The sequence below is a fragment of the Macaca mulatta genome, chromosome 7 (assembly GCF_049350105.2).
Source record: "Macaca mulatta isolate MMU2019108-1 chromosome 7, T2T-MMU8v2.0, whole genome shotgun sequence".
Classification (NCBI taxonomy): Eukaryota; Metazoa; Chordata; class Mammalia; order Primates; family Cercopithecidae; genus Macaca; species Macaca mulatta.
Window position 1 is genome coordinate 147,293,323 of NC_133412.1, and position 19,688 is coordinate 147,313,010.

The 19,688-nt window shown below is 40.0% G+C and overlaps 1 protein-coding gene across 6 annotated transcripts in view; it reads left to right on the forward strand.

Annotated features, from left to right (window-relative positions):
• LIN52 (lin-52 DREAM MuvB core complex component) overlaps nt 1–19,688 on the forward strand; it is a 141,785-nt gene that overhangs the window by 25,532 nt on the left and 96,565 nt on the right. Inside the window, exon 6 of one of the 6 annotated variants that reach the window (XM_077941466.1) lies at nt 11,603–11,802. The exons of 4 other annotated variants lie outside the window; for them this stretch is intronic. In XM_077941466.1, the coding sequence (XP_077797592.1) occupies nt 11,603–11,709 (107 nt within the window). In that variant the 3' untranslated portion in view covers nt 11,710–11,802. Of the gene's footprint in view, nt 1–5,467; nt 7,584–11,602; nt 11,803–19,688 lie in introns of those variants that run through there. One more of the 6 variants, XM_028851665.2, reaches the window with a different exon arrangement.

Below are 19,688 nucleotides of genomic sequence, written 5' to 3' on the forward strand. Positions count from 1 at the left end.
TTTTTCTGTTGAATTGTCTTGACATCCTTGTCAAAAATCAGTTGGCAGCCAGGCATGGTGGCTCACACCTGTAATCCCAGCACTTTGGGCGGCCAAGGTGGGGGAATTGCTTGAGCCCAGAAGTTTGAGACAAGTCTGGGCAACAAAGTGAGACTCCATCTCTACAAAAAAATTAAAAATTAGCCATATGTGATGCTGTGCACCCATAGTCTCACCTACTCAGGAGGCAGAGCCTGGGAGGTCGAGGCTTCAGTGAACCTTGATCACACCTCTGCACTCCAGCCTGGGTTACAAAGAGAGACCCTGCCTCAAAACAAAAAAAATTAGTTGGCCATAAATGTGAAGGTTTATTTCTAGACTCTCAATTCTATTCCATTGATTTAATCTCTCCTTATGCCAGTAATTCACTTTCTTGCTTACTGTAGCTTTGTAGTAAGTTTCGAAATTGGGATGTGTGAACTTTCCAACACCAACAATGTTTTGCAGTTTTCAAAGCATAAATATTATACTTCATTTGTTAAATTTTTTCCTAAGTACTTTATTCTTTTTGATGCTATTATAAATGGAATTGTTTTCTTAATTTCATTTTCAGTTTGCTCATTGCTACTATTGAGAAATAGATTTAATTTTTGTATATTGATCTTGTACCCTGCAACTTCGTTGAACTTATTTCTTTAGTTCTAATAATGTTTTAGTAGATTATAATTTTCTATATAAAGAATTGTCATTTGCAAATAAAGACAGTTTTGCCTCTTCATTTCCATTCTGATTGCCTTTAAATTAATTCTTTTGCCTAATTGCCCTGGCTAGAAATTCCAGTACAGTGTTGAATAAACATGGAAGGAGTGGACATCCTTGACTTTCCTGATCTTTGGGAGAAAGGATTAGGTATAGTGTTTGCTGTGGGTTCTTTGTAGATGTGCTTTAATGTAAATATTATCTTCTAAAAAAGCTTTGAGGAATTTAGCTTACTTTGATATAAGTAGTTGTTTCTACTGATTAATCATATAATTATTAATCATATAATTCTGTATGTTCATGTAGCAGTTTAATGGGAGTGTGATTTGGTTAAATTTAATCACTGTTGTTTTTTATTTTATTTTATTTTTTTTTATTTTTATTTTTTTTGAGACGGAGTCTTGCTCTGTTGCCCAGGCTGGACTGCAGTGGCCGGATCTCAGCTCACTGCAAGCTCCGCCTCCCGGGTTTACGCCATTCTCCTGCCTCAGCCTCCCGAGCAGCTGGGACTACAGGCGCCCGCCACCTCGCCAGGCTAGATTTTTGTATTTTTTAGTAGAGACGGGGTTTCACCGTGTTAGCCAGGATGGTCTCGATCTCCTGACCTCGTGATCCGCCCGTCTCGGCCTCCCAAAGTGCTGGGATTACAGGCTTGAGCCACCGCGCCCGGCCCACTGTTGTTTTTTAAAACCAATATTTCATTGTAAAAAGATTGAGAGGGATGCCAAGGGGAGATGACTGCTTGAAGCCAAGAGTTTGTAACCAGCCTGGGCAACAAAACCAAGACTCCATTTCTGAAAGAAAAAGATTGAGGCCAGTGTGGTGGCTCACGCTTGTAATCCTAGCACTTTGGGAGGCTGAGGTGGGCAGATCACCTGAGGTCAGGAGTTTGAGACCAGCCTGGCCAACATGGTGAAACCTTGTCTCTGCAAAAATACAAAAATTAGCTGGGCATGGTGGCATACACCTGTGGTCCCATTTACTCAGGAGGCTGAGGCAGAAGAATCGCTTGAACCTGGGAGGCGGAGGTTGCAGTGAGCTGAGATAATGCCACTGCACTTCAGTCTGGGTGACAGAGCTAGACTCCATCTCAAAAAAAAAAAAAAAAAAAGAGGTCAGGCATGGTGCCTCACACCTGTAATCCCAGCACTTTGGGAGGCCGAGGCGGGCGGATCACGAGGTCAGGAGATCGAGACCATCCTGGCTAACATAGTGAAACCCCGTCTCTACTAAAAAATATCAAAAATTAGCCGGGCGTGGTGGCGGGCTCCTGTATGTAGTCCTAGCTACTCAGGAGGCTGAGGCAGGAGAATGGTATGAACCCGGGAGGTGGAGCTTGTAGTGAGCCGAGATCGCACCACTGTACTCCAGCTTGGGCGACAGAGCGAGACACCATCTCAAAAAAAAAAAAAATTAAGATGTCCCCATTCAAAACTTAATACTTTATCCCATTAATCTATATTGATGAAGTTGTCTATACAACTTTACTATTTGGTACTTTATTTGATGGTAGTAACTAGAAAAACTTTTGCTATCAGGAAGCAGAAATTTCCACAGCTAGCCTGTGGTATACTAGACTTCTCTACCCTCTGGGCATGTGATTTTCAAATAAGTGATCATTTACATTTAGAAGTTGTTTCCTATCTAGATAAAATTCTAAACAGCTCTTTTGATTTGTAATTTTATTATATAAAGGAGGGAAGGGAGAGTATAACTGTGATTCTTATACCTTTTTGTTTTTTTTGAGACAGGGTCTCTGTTGCCCAGGCTAGAGTCCAGTGGTGCAGTCATAGCTCACTGCAGCCTTGACCTCCCAGGTTCAAGCAGTCCTCCCAGCCCAGCCTCTTGAGTAGCTGGAACCACAGGAGAGTGCTACTATGCCTGACTTGATTTTTTTTTTTTTTTTTGTAGAGATGGGGTCTCCCTATGTTGTCCAGGCTGGCTTCATCCTCCTGGGCTCAAGCAGTCGTCCTGCCTCAGCCTCCCAAAACGCTGGGATTATAGGTGTGAACCATCATGCCCTGCCCCTGGGTATTTTTTTTTCTTTGTGTTATTTATTTATTTATGTATTTTTGTGGGCTGACATCTGAATTATTTGTCTGGCTTCCCTTATTAGGCCTATTAAGTTCTACCTCTCATATAATTAAATTAATAGCCCTTGACTGAGGAGAAAAATCATCTAGCCTTTAACCTCTAGATGGCAGCATGAGTCTTTCTGTACCACTAACAGACTCTCTTGAACTGGGTTTTTGATCTATATAAAAACTTATTGTGATTTATTTATTTATTTTTTTTTTGAGACAGAGTTTCGCTCTTGTTGCCCAGGCTGGAGTGCAATGGCTTGATCTCGGCTCACTGCAACCTTCGCCTCCCGGGTTCAAGCTATTCTCCTGCCTCAGCCTCCTGAGTAGCTGGGATTACAGGCATGCACCATCATGCCAGGCTAATTTTGTATTTCTGGTAGAGATGGGGTTTCTCTATGTTGGTCAGGCTGGTCTTGAACTCCTGACCTCAGGTGATCCACCCACCTTGGCCTCCCAAAGTGCTGGGATTACAGGCATGAGCCACAGCGCCTGGCCTCTTCTTGTGATTTTTACCAGACCACTTGCCTAACTTTGTTGATACTTTGTTGATTTTGATTTTTAGCTTTTTGTTTTTCTTTTTATCTCTTCATCGTTTTTTACATGTTTCCTTTTTTTTTTTTTTTTTTTTTTTTCAATTTTTTTTGAGACAGGTTTCATTCACTCTGTCACCCAGGCTGGAGTGTAGCGGTGCAATCTCAGCTCGCTGCAACCTCTGCCTCTGGTTCAAGCGATTCTCCCACTTAGTACAAAAAAATTCTAAAAATGTGATTAATTCAATACCTTTTATATCTGCATATAAGACCCTAAAAATGGGTTAAGTTATCTTATCTCAGTAATTTCCCCTACCAGTGGCTTATCTTGTATCCTTGGACTCTGTTGGTTTTCAGTGGTATCAGGCAATGAATGCTCTATTACATTAAACAGGAATGTTAGCTAAAGTTGATGAAACTACCTTGGACTGATTAGTCCTTCAAGAACAATTTAATTGTTTTAAAATAAAGCTTTCAAATATTTAACCATTTTGAATAGCAAAAGAATGAAGTGTCCTGTTTAGCAACTGTTTGGGTGACTACTTCATACAAGGCTATGTAGGGGATAGGAAGATAATTACTGCCCTCGTGTAGATTAAAATCTAGTACGAAAGGAAGATAAGACAACTAAGGTAAATGATTCTTAAAAAAATATAGAGGAGAAAAGCTCTATGAGAGTACAAAGAACTATATGGATAGGGGAGAAGAGGACAATTGCATCAGATTGCTACAGGAGTGGCAGGTAAGTTTCATTTATAGTAAGACCTGCCTAGAACCATTGAATTGACAAGGATTTTGAGAGGGAGCCTAGATTCAGAGGAGAAGGCAATTAGTGATGTCTGTTATAGACAAGGGAAATGAGTGTAGTAATATGTGCAATTTCTGGAACATTGAAAATAAACCTGGCCAGGTGCAGTGGCTCACGCCTATAATCCCAGCTCTTTGGAAGGCCGAGTTGGGTGATCACCTGAGGCCAGGAGTTCAAGATCAGCCTGGCCAACATGGTGAAACCCTGCCTCTACTAAAAATAAAAAAATTAGCCAGGCGTGGTGGCCGGCGCCTGTAATCTCAGCTACCCAGGAGGCTGAGGCGGGAGAATGACTTGATTCCGGGAGGCAGAGGTTGCAGTGAACTGAGATGATGCCACTGCACTCCAGCCTGGGTGACAGAGCGAGACTCTGTCTCAAAAAAAAAAAAAAAGGAAGGAAGGAAGGAAAGAAAACTTTAAAGAACACAGAGATGGGTAGAAATGGAAAGGGAGCATATTCTAGGTAGAGCGAATGTTAAAGAGTTTGAAAGCAACAGCTATGTTCAAGGAATGGTGTGAGTGGCTGAATCTAGACCCCAGGTTATATTAGGTCTCATAATGACTAAGACTAGGAAGGAGATAGAGGGGCCAGACTGAGGAGGGCCTTGAACTCCAGGGATCAAGGAGTTATACTCAGTGGTAGTAGGGAGCATGTGAAATGTTCTTTAAAAAGTATCTTGGCCGGGCGTGATGGCTCATGCCTGTAATCCCAGCACTTTGGGAGGCTGAGGCAGGCGGATCATGAGGCCAGGAGATCAAGACCATCCTGGCTAACACGGTGAAACCCCGTCTCTACTAAAAAAATACAAAAAAACAAATTAGCCAGGCGTGGTGGCGGGCACCTGTAGTCCCAGCTACTCGGGAGGCTGAGGCAGGAGAATGGCGTGAACCTGGGAAGTGGAGGTTGCAGTGAGCCCAGATCGTGCCACTGCACTCCAGCCTGGGTGACAGAGCGAGACTCCGTCTCAAAAATAAAAAAAATAAAAAAAAGTATTCTAATGCTATCACATTAACTGTGTGCATTATAGATGGTTTGGGGAGACACTTTACTAAAAGATATTTTACTACAATTTTTTTATTGTAAAAGTAAAGAAGAAAGTAAAAAAAAGAAAACCAACAAACCATAGCCTTACCACTAAGAGATAACCACTATTAACATTTCATGTGTTTCCTGGCCCCACTTTTAGTCCCTTTATGTGTCTATGTGTGTGTTTATATTTATACTTGCATCCGTTCATGTACCATGTACACAGATAATGCTTCTTTTCTTTCTTTTCTTTCTTTTTTTTTTTTTTTTTTTGAGACAGGGTCTCCCTCTGTCACCCAGGCTGGAGTGCAATGGCGCAATCTTGGCTCACTGCAACCTCTACCTCTCGGGCTCAAGCAAGTCCCCCACTTCAGCTTCCCAAGTAGCTGGGACCACAGGTGTGAGCCACAGCGCCTGGCCAGAAATGCTTTTTTAATATAACTGAGATTGTTGTGTGTGTGCGTGTAGTTTTAACTTGTGCTTTAAAAAATTTTATTCTATCTTAAGCATTTTCCTGTGTCATTAAAGGTTCTACCACTGAAGATTTTTGAATAGGAAAGATAAACACCTTTAGGAAGCATTAGTGCACAGGAGAGAATAGGATGGTAGAGACAGGAGGCAGGAAGTTACAGTGGGAATCCAGGATGAAGGATTGAGAGTTTGGATGGTGGCAGTAAGAATGGGAAGAAGTACACTGACAATAGATTTTTCAGATTTGGAATTTTTAGGAGTAGGTAAATGTCTGGATGGGGATGTTACGGGATAAGCTGAAGTTAGAGCTTACCATGATGTTTTAGCCTAATTAATGACAGGGAAGTCAGAAGGAGGCTAGATGCCTGCTTAACAACAACAACAACAACAAAAATCACATAATTCTTTTACATGCTCCTTTGTAGGAAGGCATCTTTATTTTCTTAGAAATAAGTAAATGTCATTTGTAGAGGTTAGAGGTTAGTGTTATTAATAAGATGTCTAGTTCAGTCATATTACCTAGGCAACAGGTAATGTTTTAGATAGTGAACGGTGAGTTATTTGATCTGAAAGAAATCAATAGGTGAAATAGGATATCCATAACTTCAGAAATTGACTTGTGAAGTCCCTATTTTCTTTGGCTGGTCATTAGGCTGCTAAGTAGAATGACTGACTTTTGTATAGTTTTCTTTTCTTTGAGACAGAGTCTCGCTGTGTCACCCAGGCTGGAGTGCAGTGGTGCGATCTTGGCTCACTGCAAGGTCCACCTCCTGGGTTCATGCCATTCTCCTGCCTCAGCCTCCCTAGTAGCTGGGACTACAGGTGCCCGCCACCACGCCCGGCTAAGTTTTTGTATTTTTAGTAGAGCTGAGGTTTTATCGTGTTAGCCAGAATGGTCTCCATCTCCTGACCTCATGATCCGCCCGCCTCAGCCTCAGAAAGTGCTGGGATTACAGGCATGAGCCACCGCGCCCAGCCTTTTGTATAGTTTTCTTCCACAGTAGTGCTTTTTCATTCGGGTACCTACCTATGAACTTTTCCTGAACTTTCCTACAAGTTTAGAAAGTTGTCATGGCCTCTGTATACGGTAGACATCCAGTTCTTTGTTAACTGGAAAAAAGTTTCAGAAGTTTAAATCTGAAGTAACAGGAATTGGTCCAAAATATTTGTTGTTGCTCGTGTTTTAAGTAAGTGACATTGGATTATATCAGCACTGGGATAACTCTCGTTAGGTGTTATGACTGCAATTTACATGCAATTGGAGATTAGTGATTGAGAGGGAAACAAACTGCCAAATTATCTTCCAAAAAGGTACTCCCCACTCCATATCCTTGCTAATAACAAGTATTATAATTTTTTAAAGTCATTGCCAACTTGATAGGCAAAATATTAATGTGTTGTTCTAATGTTCATTTCTTCTATTGTGAAGATGAGCTTTTTTTTTTTTTTTTCATGTTTCTTGATCCTATCTGTTGACGAGGGCTGGAAGTTAAAGATTTAAGTATAAATTTAAATTATTTTAACCTGAAAAATAAAGCCAGGGAACTTGATTCAAAAGCACCCTAAAGACATTGTGTTGAAATCTGTGTCTCAAATACCGATGGAACCTTATCCTTGTTTTCTTTGTTTTGTGCATTACTTTACCATCTTGCCATGGTCATTAGCTTTGTACCTATTTAGGTTACAGCATAAAATCCAGGAACTCCACCTTGAAGGGATCATGGTTATTCTTCTTAATTAGAAATTGTCAATTTAGCCTTAAGTATTTTGTTTTTTAAAATGTTTTATGATATTGTGAAATAAATCATGCCGTTATTTCTCATTTTTCCTTTGGTTAACAAATTAGGATATACAAATCTTCAAATTACCTTTAAGGCTTGTAAACATTCAAATCTTTTATCCGTTAGTCATTTCATAAACCCAACATTGCCTCTGAAATGGCTTTACACACAAAGAGGATTTTACCATAAAATGCTTGTGGTAGTTTATTCTCTTCTGATTTTTTGTAGGGGAAGGGGAGAGGAGAGTAGGCAGAATATAAATTAATTTGGATGGTGTTGGTTTCAAAGTAGCATTCCATATAATTCTGCAGAAAATATGATAAATAAGAAAATGGGCCAGGCACTGTGGCTCATGCCGTAATCCCAGCACTTTGGGAGGCCAAGGCGGGCAGATCACCTGAGATTGGGAGATTGAGACCACACTGGCCAATATGGTGAAACCCTGTCTCTACTAAATACAAAACCTAACCAGGTGTGGTGGCACATGCCTGTGGTCCCAGCTACTGGGGAGGCTGAGGCATGAGAATCGCTTGAACCCAGGAGATAGAGGTTATAGTGAGCCAAGATCAAGCCACTGCGCTCCAGCCTGGGCAACAGAGTGAGACTCTGTCTCAAAAATAAAAAATAAAGTACATAGTAAAACAAAGTTCAACATTTGGGAAATAGCAGGTCAATTACAGTGTTACCCATACAGGAGAATACAATGTAGTCATTAAAAAACATTAAAAGGACTGGCCACCGTGGCTTATGCCTGTAATCCCAGCACTTTGGGAGGCCAAGGTAGGCAGATCACTTGAGGTCAGGAGTTCGAGACCAGCCTGGCCAAGCTCGTGAAACCCCATCTCTACTAAAAATACAAAAATCAGTTGCTCGTAGTGGTGGACACCTGTAATCCCAGCTACTCTGGAGACTGAAGCAGGAGAATCACTTGAACCCAGGAGGTGGAGCCTGCAGTGAGCTGCCAAGATTGTGCCACTGCACTCCAGCCTGGATGACAGAGTAGGACTATGTCTCTTAAAAAAAAAAAAAAAAAAAAAAAAAAGCACTAAAGGGCATTTCATGCCAGAAAGGTTTCATTATATATAAGGATAATAGCAAGTGACAAAATGCAGAATATAAAATTTTACAGCAGGTATCTTTTTTTTTTTTTCTTTTGAGAGCATGAACATAGACAAATGGCTAGAAGGAAATACATCAGTATGTTTTAATGGCTATCTTGAGTGGTTTTTAAAAATTTCTAAATTTTCCAAATTTACAATAAACATTCTAGGCTGTTGAATAGGAAAAATACTACTTTAAAAAACAGGGAAAAGTTGTATGCCATTTTAGAAACAAAATTGTACTTACATCTCTGAATTTTCTAGGCAGTTAAATTTTTGAGCTCTTCTGTGAACTGTTTCTAAATAAAAATGAGTAGATCCATTAACAACAATTGATCAGTTTATACAAGTGATAAATAGCAAGGTGAACGTTTCCCATACATACCTCATTTCCCATACTTAGGATGCCCTTGCATAAATCGAAATTAGGAGCAAAAGAAATGGTAGGCTGTTGGGTCATGGGCAAGAGATGATTTAGTTGGCCAAAGGGCATATTTTCTTAAGCAAATGTTGGCCAAGATGTTACTTTATGTTTTCAGACTGTCTTCGCTATAGTTGGAGAACTGTGAACTCTTAGTATTAACTACTCATTAGGAGCAAAGAACCATTTGGAATGTCTGTCAGTCTTAAATAGAACTGCAGCTGTTTGGCTGAGAGGTGAAATGGACCTGGAATTTTGGTTTTGTTTTTTTTTTTTTTTTGAGGCGGGGGGGCTTTGAAAGTAGTTTTGGTATAACAAAGAGGTGATGAGAACTAAGTAATTACAAAAGTGTTCATAGCAGTTCAGTTTCTTTCCAGCCTTTGGGTTTGAGAATGACTGTTTCTGCCCATGGGGAAATCAGTTGGTGTTTTTCTGATTTTGTTTGTTTGTTTTTTAAGTTATTGATGTTCTAGAAATTTCAACAAAATAAGGAGTGTTTTTGTATTTCAAATGTAGTGCCCGTTTCTTTATTTCTTTCTGGTTCTTGCCACTGGTTTGTGTTGATAATATGATCTGGAAGGGTAGTGATAGTGCATGGGAATTTGTAAATGATCACAAAGTACCTTGTCACAGGAAATCTAGAGAAATAATGACTTTGGCATATGTATAAGAGAAATATCTCTAACTGTTAAGTCTAAACTAAAAAGTTGGTACTTTGCTTTTACTTTTTGGTTTGGTATAACCAAAAAAAAAAAATTGAAAAATAAAATAGAAGCAATGATTTGTTTTCTCAGGTGTAGTTGTATTTGACTGACTCTATTGTAAGAAGACACGTTTAAGACTGAATGGTTGGATAATGGTAGGTGAATCTGATAGGCTGAAGTTTTGGATATGGAATGAAAAGAGAAGAGAGAGCTGGGCAAGCTGAGGATTCCTGTCATTCCAACTACTGGGAAAGCTGAGGTGGGAGGATCACCTGAGCCCTGGAGTTTGAGACTGCAGTGAGCTATGATCATGCCACTGCATTCCAGTCTGGATGACAGAGTGAGACCCTGTCTCAATAAATAAATAAAAAGAGAAAAGCACTAAAATGAGAATTCTGATTCAGAATATAAAAATATTCTACTGTCCCATTATTTTTTGTTCTTTAATAAGCTTTAACATTGACGTATAATGTATATAAAGAAAAGCACACAAATTATAATGTGCAGCTCTCAATGAATTTTCATAAAATTAACACTCTCCTGTAACCACTGGTCAAAACAGATCAAGATACAGAACGTTGCGCCTGGTGCTGTGGCTCATGCCTGTGATCCCAACACTTTGGGAGGCTGAGGCTGGCAGATAACTTGAGCTCAGGAGTTCCAGACCAGCCTGGGCAACATGACAAAATCTGGTCTCTACAAAATATACAAAAACTAGCCGGGCCTGCTGGTGTACACCTGTAGTCCTAGCTACTTAGGGAGGCTGAGGTAGGAGGATCCCCTGAACCTGGGAAGTCAAGGCTGGAGTGAACCAAGATTGCACCATTGTACTCCAGCCTGAGTGACAGGAGTGAGACCCTATCTCAAAAAAAAAAAACAAAACACCTTTCTAGTATATAAATACAAAATTTCCTTTGTACCCCTTCTAGTCCCTACTTGCCCCTTCCTCTCAAAGACAAGCATTACTGTGACTTATACTATCATAATTTTGTTTATCTTTGAACTTTATGTAAATAGAACAACAAATCATGTACTCTTTTGTGTCTGCCTTCTTTTGATCAGCGTTTAAATTATGACATCAGCTATATCATTTGGATTTTCTCCCATTGCTATGTAGTATTTCTGTAAGAAGTTACCACGATTTATTTTCTCATTCTACTAATGATGGACATTTGGACTGTTTCCAGCTTTTAGTTATTACAAATAAATACTGTTAGTATTTTTGATATATGTCTTTTTTTGGTACATGCATTTTCTTTTTTTTGAGACACAGTCTTGCTCTGTTGCCCAGGCTGGAGTGCAGTGGTGACATCTCGGCTCACTGCAAGCTTTGCCTCATGAGTTCACGCCATTCTCCTGCCTCAGCCTCCCGAGCAGCTGGGACTACAGGCACTCGCCACCAGGCCCAGCTAATTTTTTTTGTATTTTTAGTAGAGATGGGGTTTCACTGTGTTAGCCAGGATGGTCTTGATCTCCTGACCTCGTGATGCACCCACCTCGGCCTCCCAAAGTGCTGGGATTACAGGCATGAGCCACTGTGCCTGGCCAGTACATACATTTTCATTGGATATACAAGTAGGAAGTGGAATTGCTAGATCATAGGGGTATATATATATATTTAGCTTTAGTAGGTACTTCCAAATATTAATAGTTTTCCAAAGTGGTTATATCAATTTACAAGCCTAACAGCAATTTCAGTTGCTCCAAGTCCCTACCAACAGGTATATTCTCAGTCTTTTAACTTCTAGCCATTCTAGTAAATGGTATCTTAATGTGGTTTTAATTTGCGTTTTCTTAATGACTAATGAGGTTGAGCACCTTTTCATATGTTTATTGGCCATTTGGATAACATCTTTTGTGAAGTCCTTATTCGTGTCTCTTGCCCATCATGCATCTTTAAAAACTGGATTATCAATTTTTTTTTTTTTTTTTTTTTAGATGGAGTTTTACTCTTGTCGCCCAGGCTGGAGTACAATGGCACGATCTCAGCTCACTGCAACCTCTGCCTCCTGGGTTCAAGCGATCCTCCCGCCTCAGCCTCCTGAATAGCTGGGATTACAGGTGCGTGCTGCCACGTGTGCCTAATTTTTGTATTTTTAGTAGAGACAGGGTTTTACCATGTTGGCCAGGCTGGTCTCGAACTCATGACCTCAGATGATCCGCCTGCCTCAGCCTCCCAAAGTGCTGGGATTACAGGCATGAGCCACTGAGCCTGGCCTGGATTATCAGTCTTAAAAAAAATGATTTGTAAGTTTTGTTTATATGTGCTGGATATCCACCCTTTGTCAGTCACATAAATTGCAACTATTCCACTTAGTAGCATCTCTTTTAATTTTCTTAATGGTATGTTTTAATGAACCAAAGAGTTTTTCCCCCAACTTTTTATTTGTTGAAATTTGAAATCTTTAAAAAAGTTTTCGGGCGCGGTGGCTCAAGCCTGTAATCCCAGCACTTTGGGAGGCCGAGGCGGGCGGATCACGAGGTCAGGAGATCGAGACCATCCTGGCTAACACCGTGAAACCCCGTCTCTACTAAAAATACAAAAAGAAATTAGCCGGGCGTGGTGGCGGGCGCCTGTAGTCCCAGCGACTCCGGAGGCTGAGGCAGGAGAATGGCGTGAACCCGGGAGGCGGAGCTTGCAGTGAGCCGAGATCGCGCCACTGCACTCCAGTCTGGGCAACAGAGCGAGACTCCGTCTCAAAAAAAAAAAAAAAAAAGTTTTGGCCAGGTGTGGTGGCTCATACCTGTAATCCAGCACTTTGGGAGGCCAAGGCCGGTGGATCACCTAAGGTCAAGAGTTTGAGACTAGCCTGCCAAATATGGTGAAACCCTGTCTCTACTAAAAATACAAATATTAGGCCAGGCATGATGGCTCATGCCTGTAATCCCAGCACTTTGGGAGGCCGAGGTGGGCAGATCACCTGAGGTCAGGAGTTCGAGACCAGCCTGGCCAGCATTGTGAAACCCCGTCTCTACTAAAAATATAAAAGTTAGCCAGGCGTGGTGGTGGTTGCCTGTAATCCCAGCTGCTCAAGAGGCTGAGGCAGGAGAATCGCTTGAACCTGGGAGGCGGAGGTTTCAGTGAGCCGAGATCCTGCCATTGCACTCTAGCCTGGGCAACGGAGTGAGATGCCCTCTCAAAAAAAAAAAAACCCCAAAAATTAGCTGAGCGTGGTGGCGTGCGCCTGTAGTCCCAGCTACTCGGGAGGCTGAGACAGGAGAATCACTTGAACCCGGGAGGTGGAGGCTGCAGTGAGCCACTGCACTCCAACCTGGGCAACAGAGCGAGACTCCATCTCAAGGGAAAAAAAAAAAAGTTTCAAGCAAGGTGTAGTGGTATGCACCTGTAGTTTCAGCTACTCCGGATGCTGAGGTGGGAGAATCACTTGAGCCCAGAAGTTTGAGTCCAGCTTAGGTAACATAGGGAGACCCTGTTTCCAAAAAAAAAAAAAAAAAAAAGCTTAAAACTATTACAAAAAAAAAATTCCTATGTAGTAGGCACAACTGTTTCTAAAACTAAACTATACAAGGTAGATTTTCCCCCTTGGAGTCAAATTGTAAATTCTTTCAACACAGCATTGACCTAAATCATTATAACCCAATGAAATCAGTGGCTCCCATATAATTCCCAGAGGTTTTCCTGTCCCCACCCAAACAACTTTTCTCTATTCAGCAATTGTCCATTGCTTAGATCTGCTGTTGCCATTCTATATTATTGATTTACTCTATATTTTTTATACCACTAGCCATAATGATTTTCATGCGTGTACAAACAGATTTCATCTGTTGATTTGATAAGTGATGCAAGTTTTAATGACTAATGTGAGACTAAAATTTTCCTTATTCGTTCCTTTCCAATTCTAAGATATTTTAAGGCATCAACTGAATAGTGAAGTCATTATTGCAAATGCTTTTATCACATAGTGCCCAAGTTAGTCAGCGAATAGTTAAAGATGCTTTGGTTTTTCCAGGAAAGTCGTTTTCCAAAAATTTTCAAATAATGATGGTAATACATTTAAAAATGTATCACTCAACAAGGTTGTCAGAAAACTTAGAAGAAACCAGTGAGTTAAGGAAAGAGGAAAACACACCTTCACTTTCTTTTTTTTTTTTTTTTTTTTGAGACAGAGTCTCACTCTGTCACCCTGGCTGGAGTGCAGTAGTGCAATCTCAAGTCACTGCAACCTCTGCCTCCCGGGTTCAAGCGATTCTCCTGCCTCAGCCTCCTGAGTAGCTGGGATTACAGGTGCACGCACCATGCGTGGCTAATTTTTGGATTTTTAGTAGAGATGGGGTTTCACCATATTGGACAGGCTGGTCTCAAACACCCCTTCACTTTCTCCACTGGAATTTTTGTTTGTCACGTAGCCAATAATAATATTCTCATATTCCCATGAAGAGAAGAGGTTGAGGAAGAAAAGAATTCACACTAGTAATTTAGTATTTTATTTCTGAGATGCTACAGCTTTGACATTATTATAACCCAAATTAAAAGAACAAGAGTGTCATTAACCAAAAAGGAGAATATTGATAAACCAAACTGTAGTAAAATTTAAAACTTCTGTTCAAATTGGAGACATCTTATTATGGATTAAAAGTTAGATAATTGTGTTAAATTTTTTGAGTTTGTTAATTATATTGTAGCTATGTAGGAGAATATCCTTGTTCTTAGGAGATAATGCTGAAGTATTTAGGGATGAAGTATCCTGGTGTCTGCAGCTAGCTCTCAGATAGCTCAGGAATAAAACAACAAAATTTAAAAATATAAATAAATAAAGCAGAGTTGGTGAACAGGTGAAGAGTATATGATTATTCATTGTAGTATTCTTTTTTTCTATTTTATTTAAAATATGTTAGAATATTTTAGGTTCTAGAAAACTTCACTCTACACTTGTGAGAGAAGGAGTGAAAAGAGCATCTTAGTATTATACAAATAGTTTTGATCTATCCAGGTGCAGTGGCTCACACCTGTATTCCTGGCACTTTGGGAGGCCAAGATGGGCAGATCACTTGAGGTCAGGAGTTCGAGATCAGCCTGACCAACATGGTGAAACCCTGTCTCTACTAAAAATATAAAAATTAGCCGGGTATGATGGCGGGCACCTGGAATCCCAACTACTTGGGAGGCTGAGGCAGAAGAATTGCTTGAACCTGGGACACAGAGGTTGCAGTGAGCCAAGATCATGTGCTACTGCACTCCAGCCTGGGTGACAGAGTGAGACTCTGTCTCAAACAAACAAACAAACAAAAAACAGTTTTGACCTAGTGGACCCCCAAAAGAAGTATGGAGAGCCCAGGATCTGCAAGTGTTCCCTGACCACACTTTGAGATTTGTCGCCTTAGAGTATTATTTTGATGATTTGATACAGCCTTATTTATAAAACTCTTAGCTCACTGTCTGGATCTTAATAAGTGCTTAAAAACTATTAACTGTTGTTATTCTTATGAGCAGCATATGAGAAATTTTAAGCAGAGTAGACATCTGATCATATTTACGTTCTTAGGTCACTTTGCGAACATGGTAGAAGGTAGATTGGTGAGGAATGAAAATAGCAACAGGGAGATGAGTTAGATTCCTTTAGTAAGCTAGACTAACATGGTAAACCCTTGAAGTAAGACAGTAGAAATAGAATTGGAGAATAAAGAATGGGTTCTATAAATCCTTGTAGGAGAATGGAAAGTTTTAGTGACTGATTGGATGTATTGGGGTTGGGAAGTCCTGGGCAGTAAGAATGAGGAACCAAGAACAATTCTTAGGTTTCTAGCTTAGGTTTATATAGGAAGAAGAAAACCTTTGAGAAGAAAGATTAGGGAGTTCAGTTATAAGTGTATCTGTAGGCCATCTAAGTGGAAATAAATACCTAGGAGACAATTGAATAGATACTAGAGCACAGGGAATTTGGATCCTTGATCCATAGGTTTTAGTTAAAGCCATAGATGACAGAAGGCAGGAGGACGTGTAACATTAAATATAGAACTAAATATAGTAGGCACCCACTAAGATCGTCCCCAGTGATCCCTGCTACTTGTGTGCCCTTGTTTAATCTTCTCTTGAGGGTGGGCTGGACCTAATGATAGTAAAAGTGATGGAATGCCACTTCTGAGATTAAGTTACCAAAAGACCATGGCTTCTGTTCTCCCCTTCTTCCCCAGAGAAGCAAATTGCCAGGTTGTGAGTATAAAGAAAACTAGCTTGGGATTTCAAAGATCCTGGTTATTGGAAGTAGATCTATTCTACTTACTGACTTGGTAAATAACCACTCTCTGAGCTTCATTTTCCTTTTCTGTGAAATCAAGGTAATAATAATGCCTCTTTTAATGAGTTGTTGAGAGAATTAAATTGGATGTTGATTATAAAATGCTTAGTATGAATCTTCATGATCTTGAATTTTGCCATTAATTTTTATTTGTTAATTTTTTTTACAAGATGATCATGAACTTTATTCATTTCCAAATTGTAATGTTCAGATATGTTACTGGACTCAAAAAGAATTGAGCTAAGTTCCTGGAAACAAAATAAATAGACCAACTAAATTCTATGTACAAGACAAACAGATAAAAAGAAATTAAAAATACCATCTAAGATGTCAGACAGTAATAAAGATGAAGTACATCTACAGAATGATGTATGTAAGACCTCTATATAACACTTCATGGAGAGCCTTTGTAAAAGACCAAATGAGTGAATATGAATAAATACTGTAAATAGATTAGAAAGCTCAGTATCTTAAAGATTCAGTTTCTCTCAAAAACATTCGTGGATTTAATATAATTCAAATTACAGTCCCTCAAAATGTCTCGAAACTTGAAAGCTTATTTTAAAATTTTATAGAAAAGCAAAGAACCAGTGAAAGCTAAGAGGCTCCTGGGTAGATGCAGTGGCTCATGCCCGTAACCCTAGCCCTTTGGAAGGCCGAGGTGGGAGGATCGCTTGAGTTCAGGAGTTTGAGACCAGCCTGGGCAACATGATGAAACCCCATCTCTGCAAAAAATACAAAAATTAGCCGGGCGTGCTGATGTGCACCTATAATCGCAGCTACTTGGTGGTCCTGAGGTGGGAGAATCACTTGAGCCTGGGAGATGGAGGTTGCAGTGAGCCAAGATTGTACCATTGCACTCCAGCCTGGGTGACGTAGCAAGACCCTGTCTCAAAAAAAAAAATTAAAAAAAAGCTGAGAGACTGTTGATAAAGAAGTGACCATGGGTTTAGTTATGACACCAAAAGCACAAACAACAAAAGGAGACATAGATATGTTGAACTTCATTAAAATTAAAAACTTTTGTGTGTCCAAGGGCATTATCAATAAAGCAAAAAGACAACCAACAGAATGGGAGAAAAGTTTTTCAAATTATATTTTAAGTTTTAATAATATATTAAGTATCAAATAATATATTAAGTTTTTCTGATAAGGGTCTAGTATCCAGAATAAATAAATAACTCTTAGAACCCAACAACAAAAAAACAGCCCAGTTAAGAAATGAACAAAGGACTTGAATAGACATTGCTCCAAAGAAGAAATACGAATGGCTAACAAGCACATGCAGAGATGCTCAATATCATTAGTCATTAGGGAAATCCAAATCAAAACCAGTGTGGTACCACTTTATACCCTCTAGGATGGCTATAATTAAAAAAAAACAAAAACAAAAACAGAAAATAAGAAGTATTGGCAAGGATATGGTGAAATTAGAACCTTCATACATTGCTGGTGGCAATATAAAATGGTGTACCCCCTATGGGAAACTGTTTGGTATTTCTTCAAAAGGTTAAAAGGTAGAATTACCATATGACCCAGCAATTCCACTGCTAGGTATATACCCAGAAGAACTGAAAACAGGTACTCAAACAAATGCTTCTGCACAAATGTTCACATCAGTACTATTCACAAGAGCCAAAAGGTGGAAACAACCCGAGTGTCCATCAACAGATGAATGAATAAACAAAATGTAGTATATCCACACAATGGAATATTATTCAGCCATTCAAATGAATGAAGTACTGATGCTACAACATATAAATGAATCTTCAAAATATTATACTATATGAAGGCAGTTAGACACAAAAGGACACATAATGTGTGATTTCATTTACATGAAACATGTAGGGTAGGTAGATCCAGAAGACATGCAAAAGCAGATTGGTGGTTCCCAGGGCCTAGAGAAAGTGTGGAATAGGGAGTGACTACTTGATGGATTTGGGATTTTTGGGGGGGAGGTGAAAATGTTTTGGAACTTGATATAAGTTGTGGTTTTAACATTGTGAATGCACTAAATGCCACTGAATTTAGTGCTTTAAAAATGTGAATTTCACCTCAATCAAAAATACCTAGTATGGTGTTTGACACCTAGCAAGCTACCAATAAATTTAAAATAATATTGCATAGTGTAACCTTTATCAGAAATTTGCTTTGTGACTTTGGTCATCAGTTTCCCGAGCTGAAAAAATGACGTTGTTGGAATAGAAGACCTCTAAGGTCCTTACAGCATTAAAATTCTACTATTTTAAGGCCTAGTATTTCTAATTCATATAGTTAATATTTATTGTGTAACTTCAGGGTACTATGCTAGGCAGCAAGGACTTAGCAGTAAATAAGACAGACATGGTTCCTGCTGTCATAAAGCTAACATTCTAGTAGATAAGGCCTTACACAAATGATTATTTGCTGAGACATTTTTCTAAGTACAATGTGGGACAAGGCTTAAGAGGGCAGGAATGGGTCTCTTGAGAAGAAGGTATTTCGGTATGAAGAATGAGTAGGAGTTAACTGGGTAGAGAGAAGGGAGACAAGCTTTCAGAAGGGAACAGCAAAGTCTGGTAGTGGGAAAGTGCACAGTGCCTTTGAAGAACTGAAAGAAGACTAATATGACTGGAATTCAGACAGTGACTGGTGAGATAGACAAAGGTTGGATCATGTGAGATTTCTCAGGTTTACTAAGGATTTTGGATATTATACTAAGAGCACTGGGAAGCCACTGAAAGGCTTTAAGCAAACAATATTCAGTTTCTGATCATGTAGAAAATGGTTTGCAGGAAGGCAAGCGAGGAACTAGGGAAATAAAGTAGGAAGTCATTGCAATAGCTAAGACTGTGCTTCCTAGAACCAGGGTACTGGTAGTGGACATGGAGAGAAGGAGTTAATTTGAGAATGATTTAGGACACAGAATAAGTCTTTTTTTTTTTAAACTTAATTTTTTTAAAGAGATGGGGTCTTGCTATGTTGCCCAGGCAGATCTTGAACTCCTGGCCTCAATCACTCTTCCCATCTCGGCCTCCCAAAGTGCTGGGGTTACAGGCATGAACCATGCCTGGCCAGGACAGAGAATAAGTCTTGATGGACTGGCTGTGGGAAAGGGGAAAAAGGTGTCAGGGATGACTCCTAGATTTCTCTTGAGCATGTAAGTCAGTGGCATGCAAAGAACATTGGAGGGACTTCTGCTTTTGGTCAACTTGGTATGTCAGGGACTAGATTCACCTTCTTACTTGAAACAGTTTTTTTAAATGACAAAAGACATGAAATAATGATTTTCAGGATGCTGGACATCAGGCAACAAAGGACAGTAATCACCAAAGAGAAAGGATATAAAAGAGGTGAACTTTGTGACTGCCCCAAGCTTACTGCTTTGAAAGAGTTTCCAGGCTGCGGTGCAGGGAGAGGTTGGCGGGCTTCCTGAGTTGAAGAAATGGAGCTGAGAGTATGGAGGGGCCAAGGCAGCTAGAGTTCACAGGACAGCAGAGTACCGGAGAGGAGAGGGCAGCACAGAGAAAGAAGAGAGATCCACAGAGGGTCCTCCTGGAGTATTTAGCTGAGAACTGATCAGCACATTCACGTGAGGGAGCTACTTGAGGATGAAGAAAGAACCATCCAAAAGCATTGGAAGGAACAGTGCCTGGCACCACTGGGCCAGTAATAGTGCCTACTCCCACTGGACTGGAGAAACTTCATCATTCACAGGACACCAGGGAGGGCTCAAAAGGATCTTGCTTCTGTAGTGTGGAATAGATTTGTCAAAACATCAAACTGTA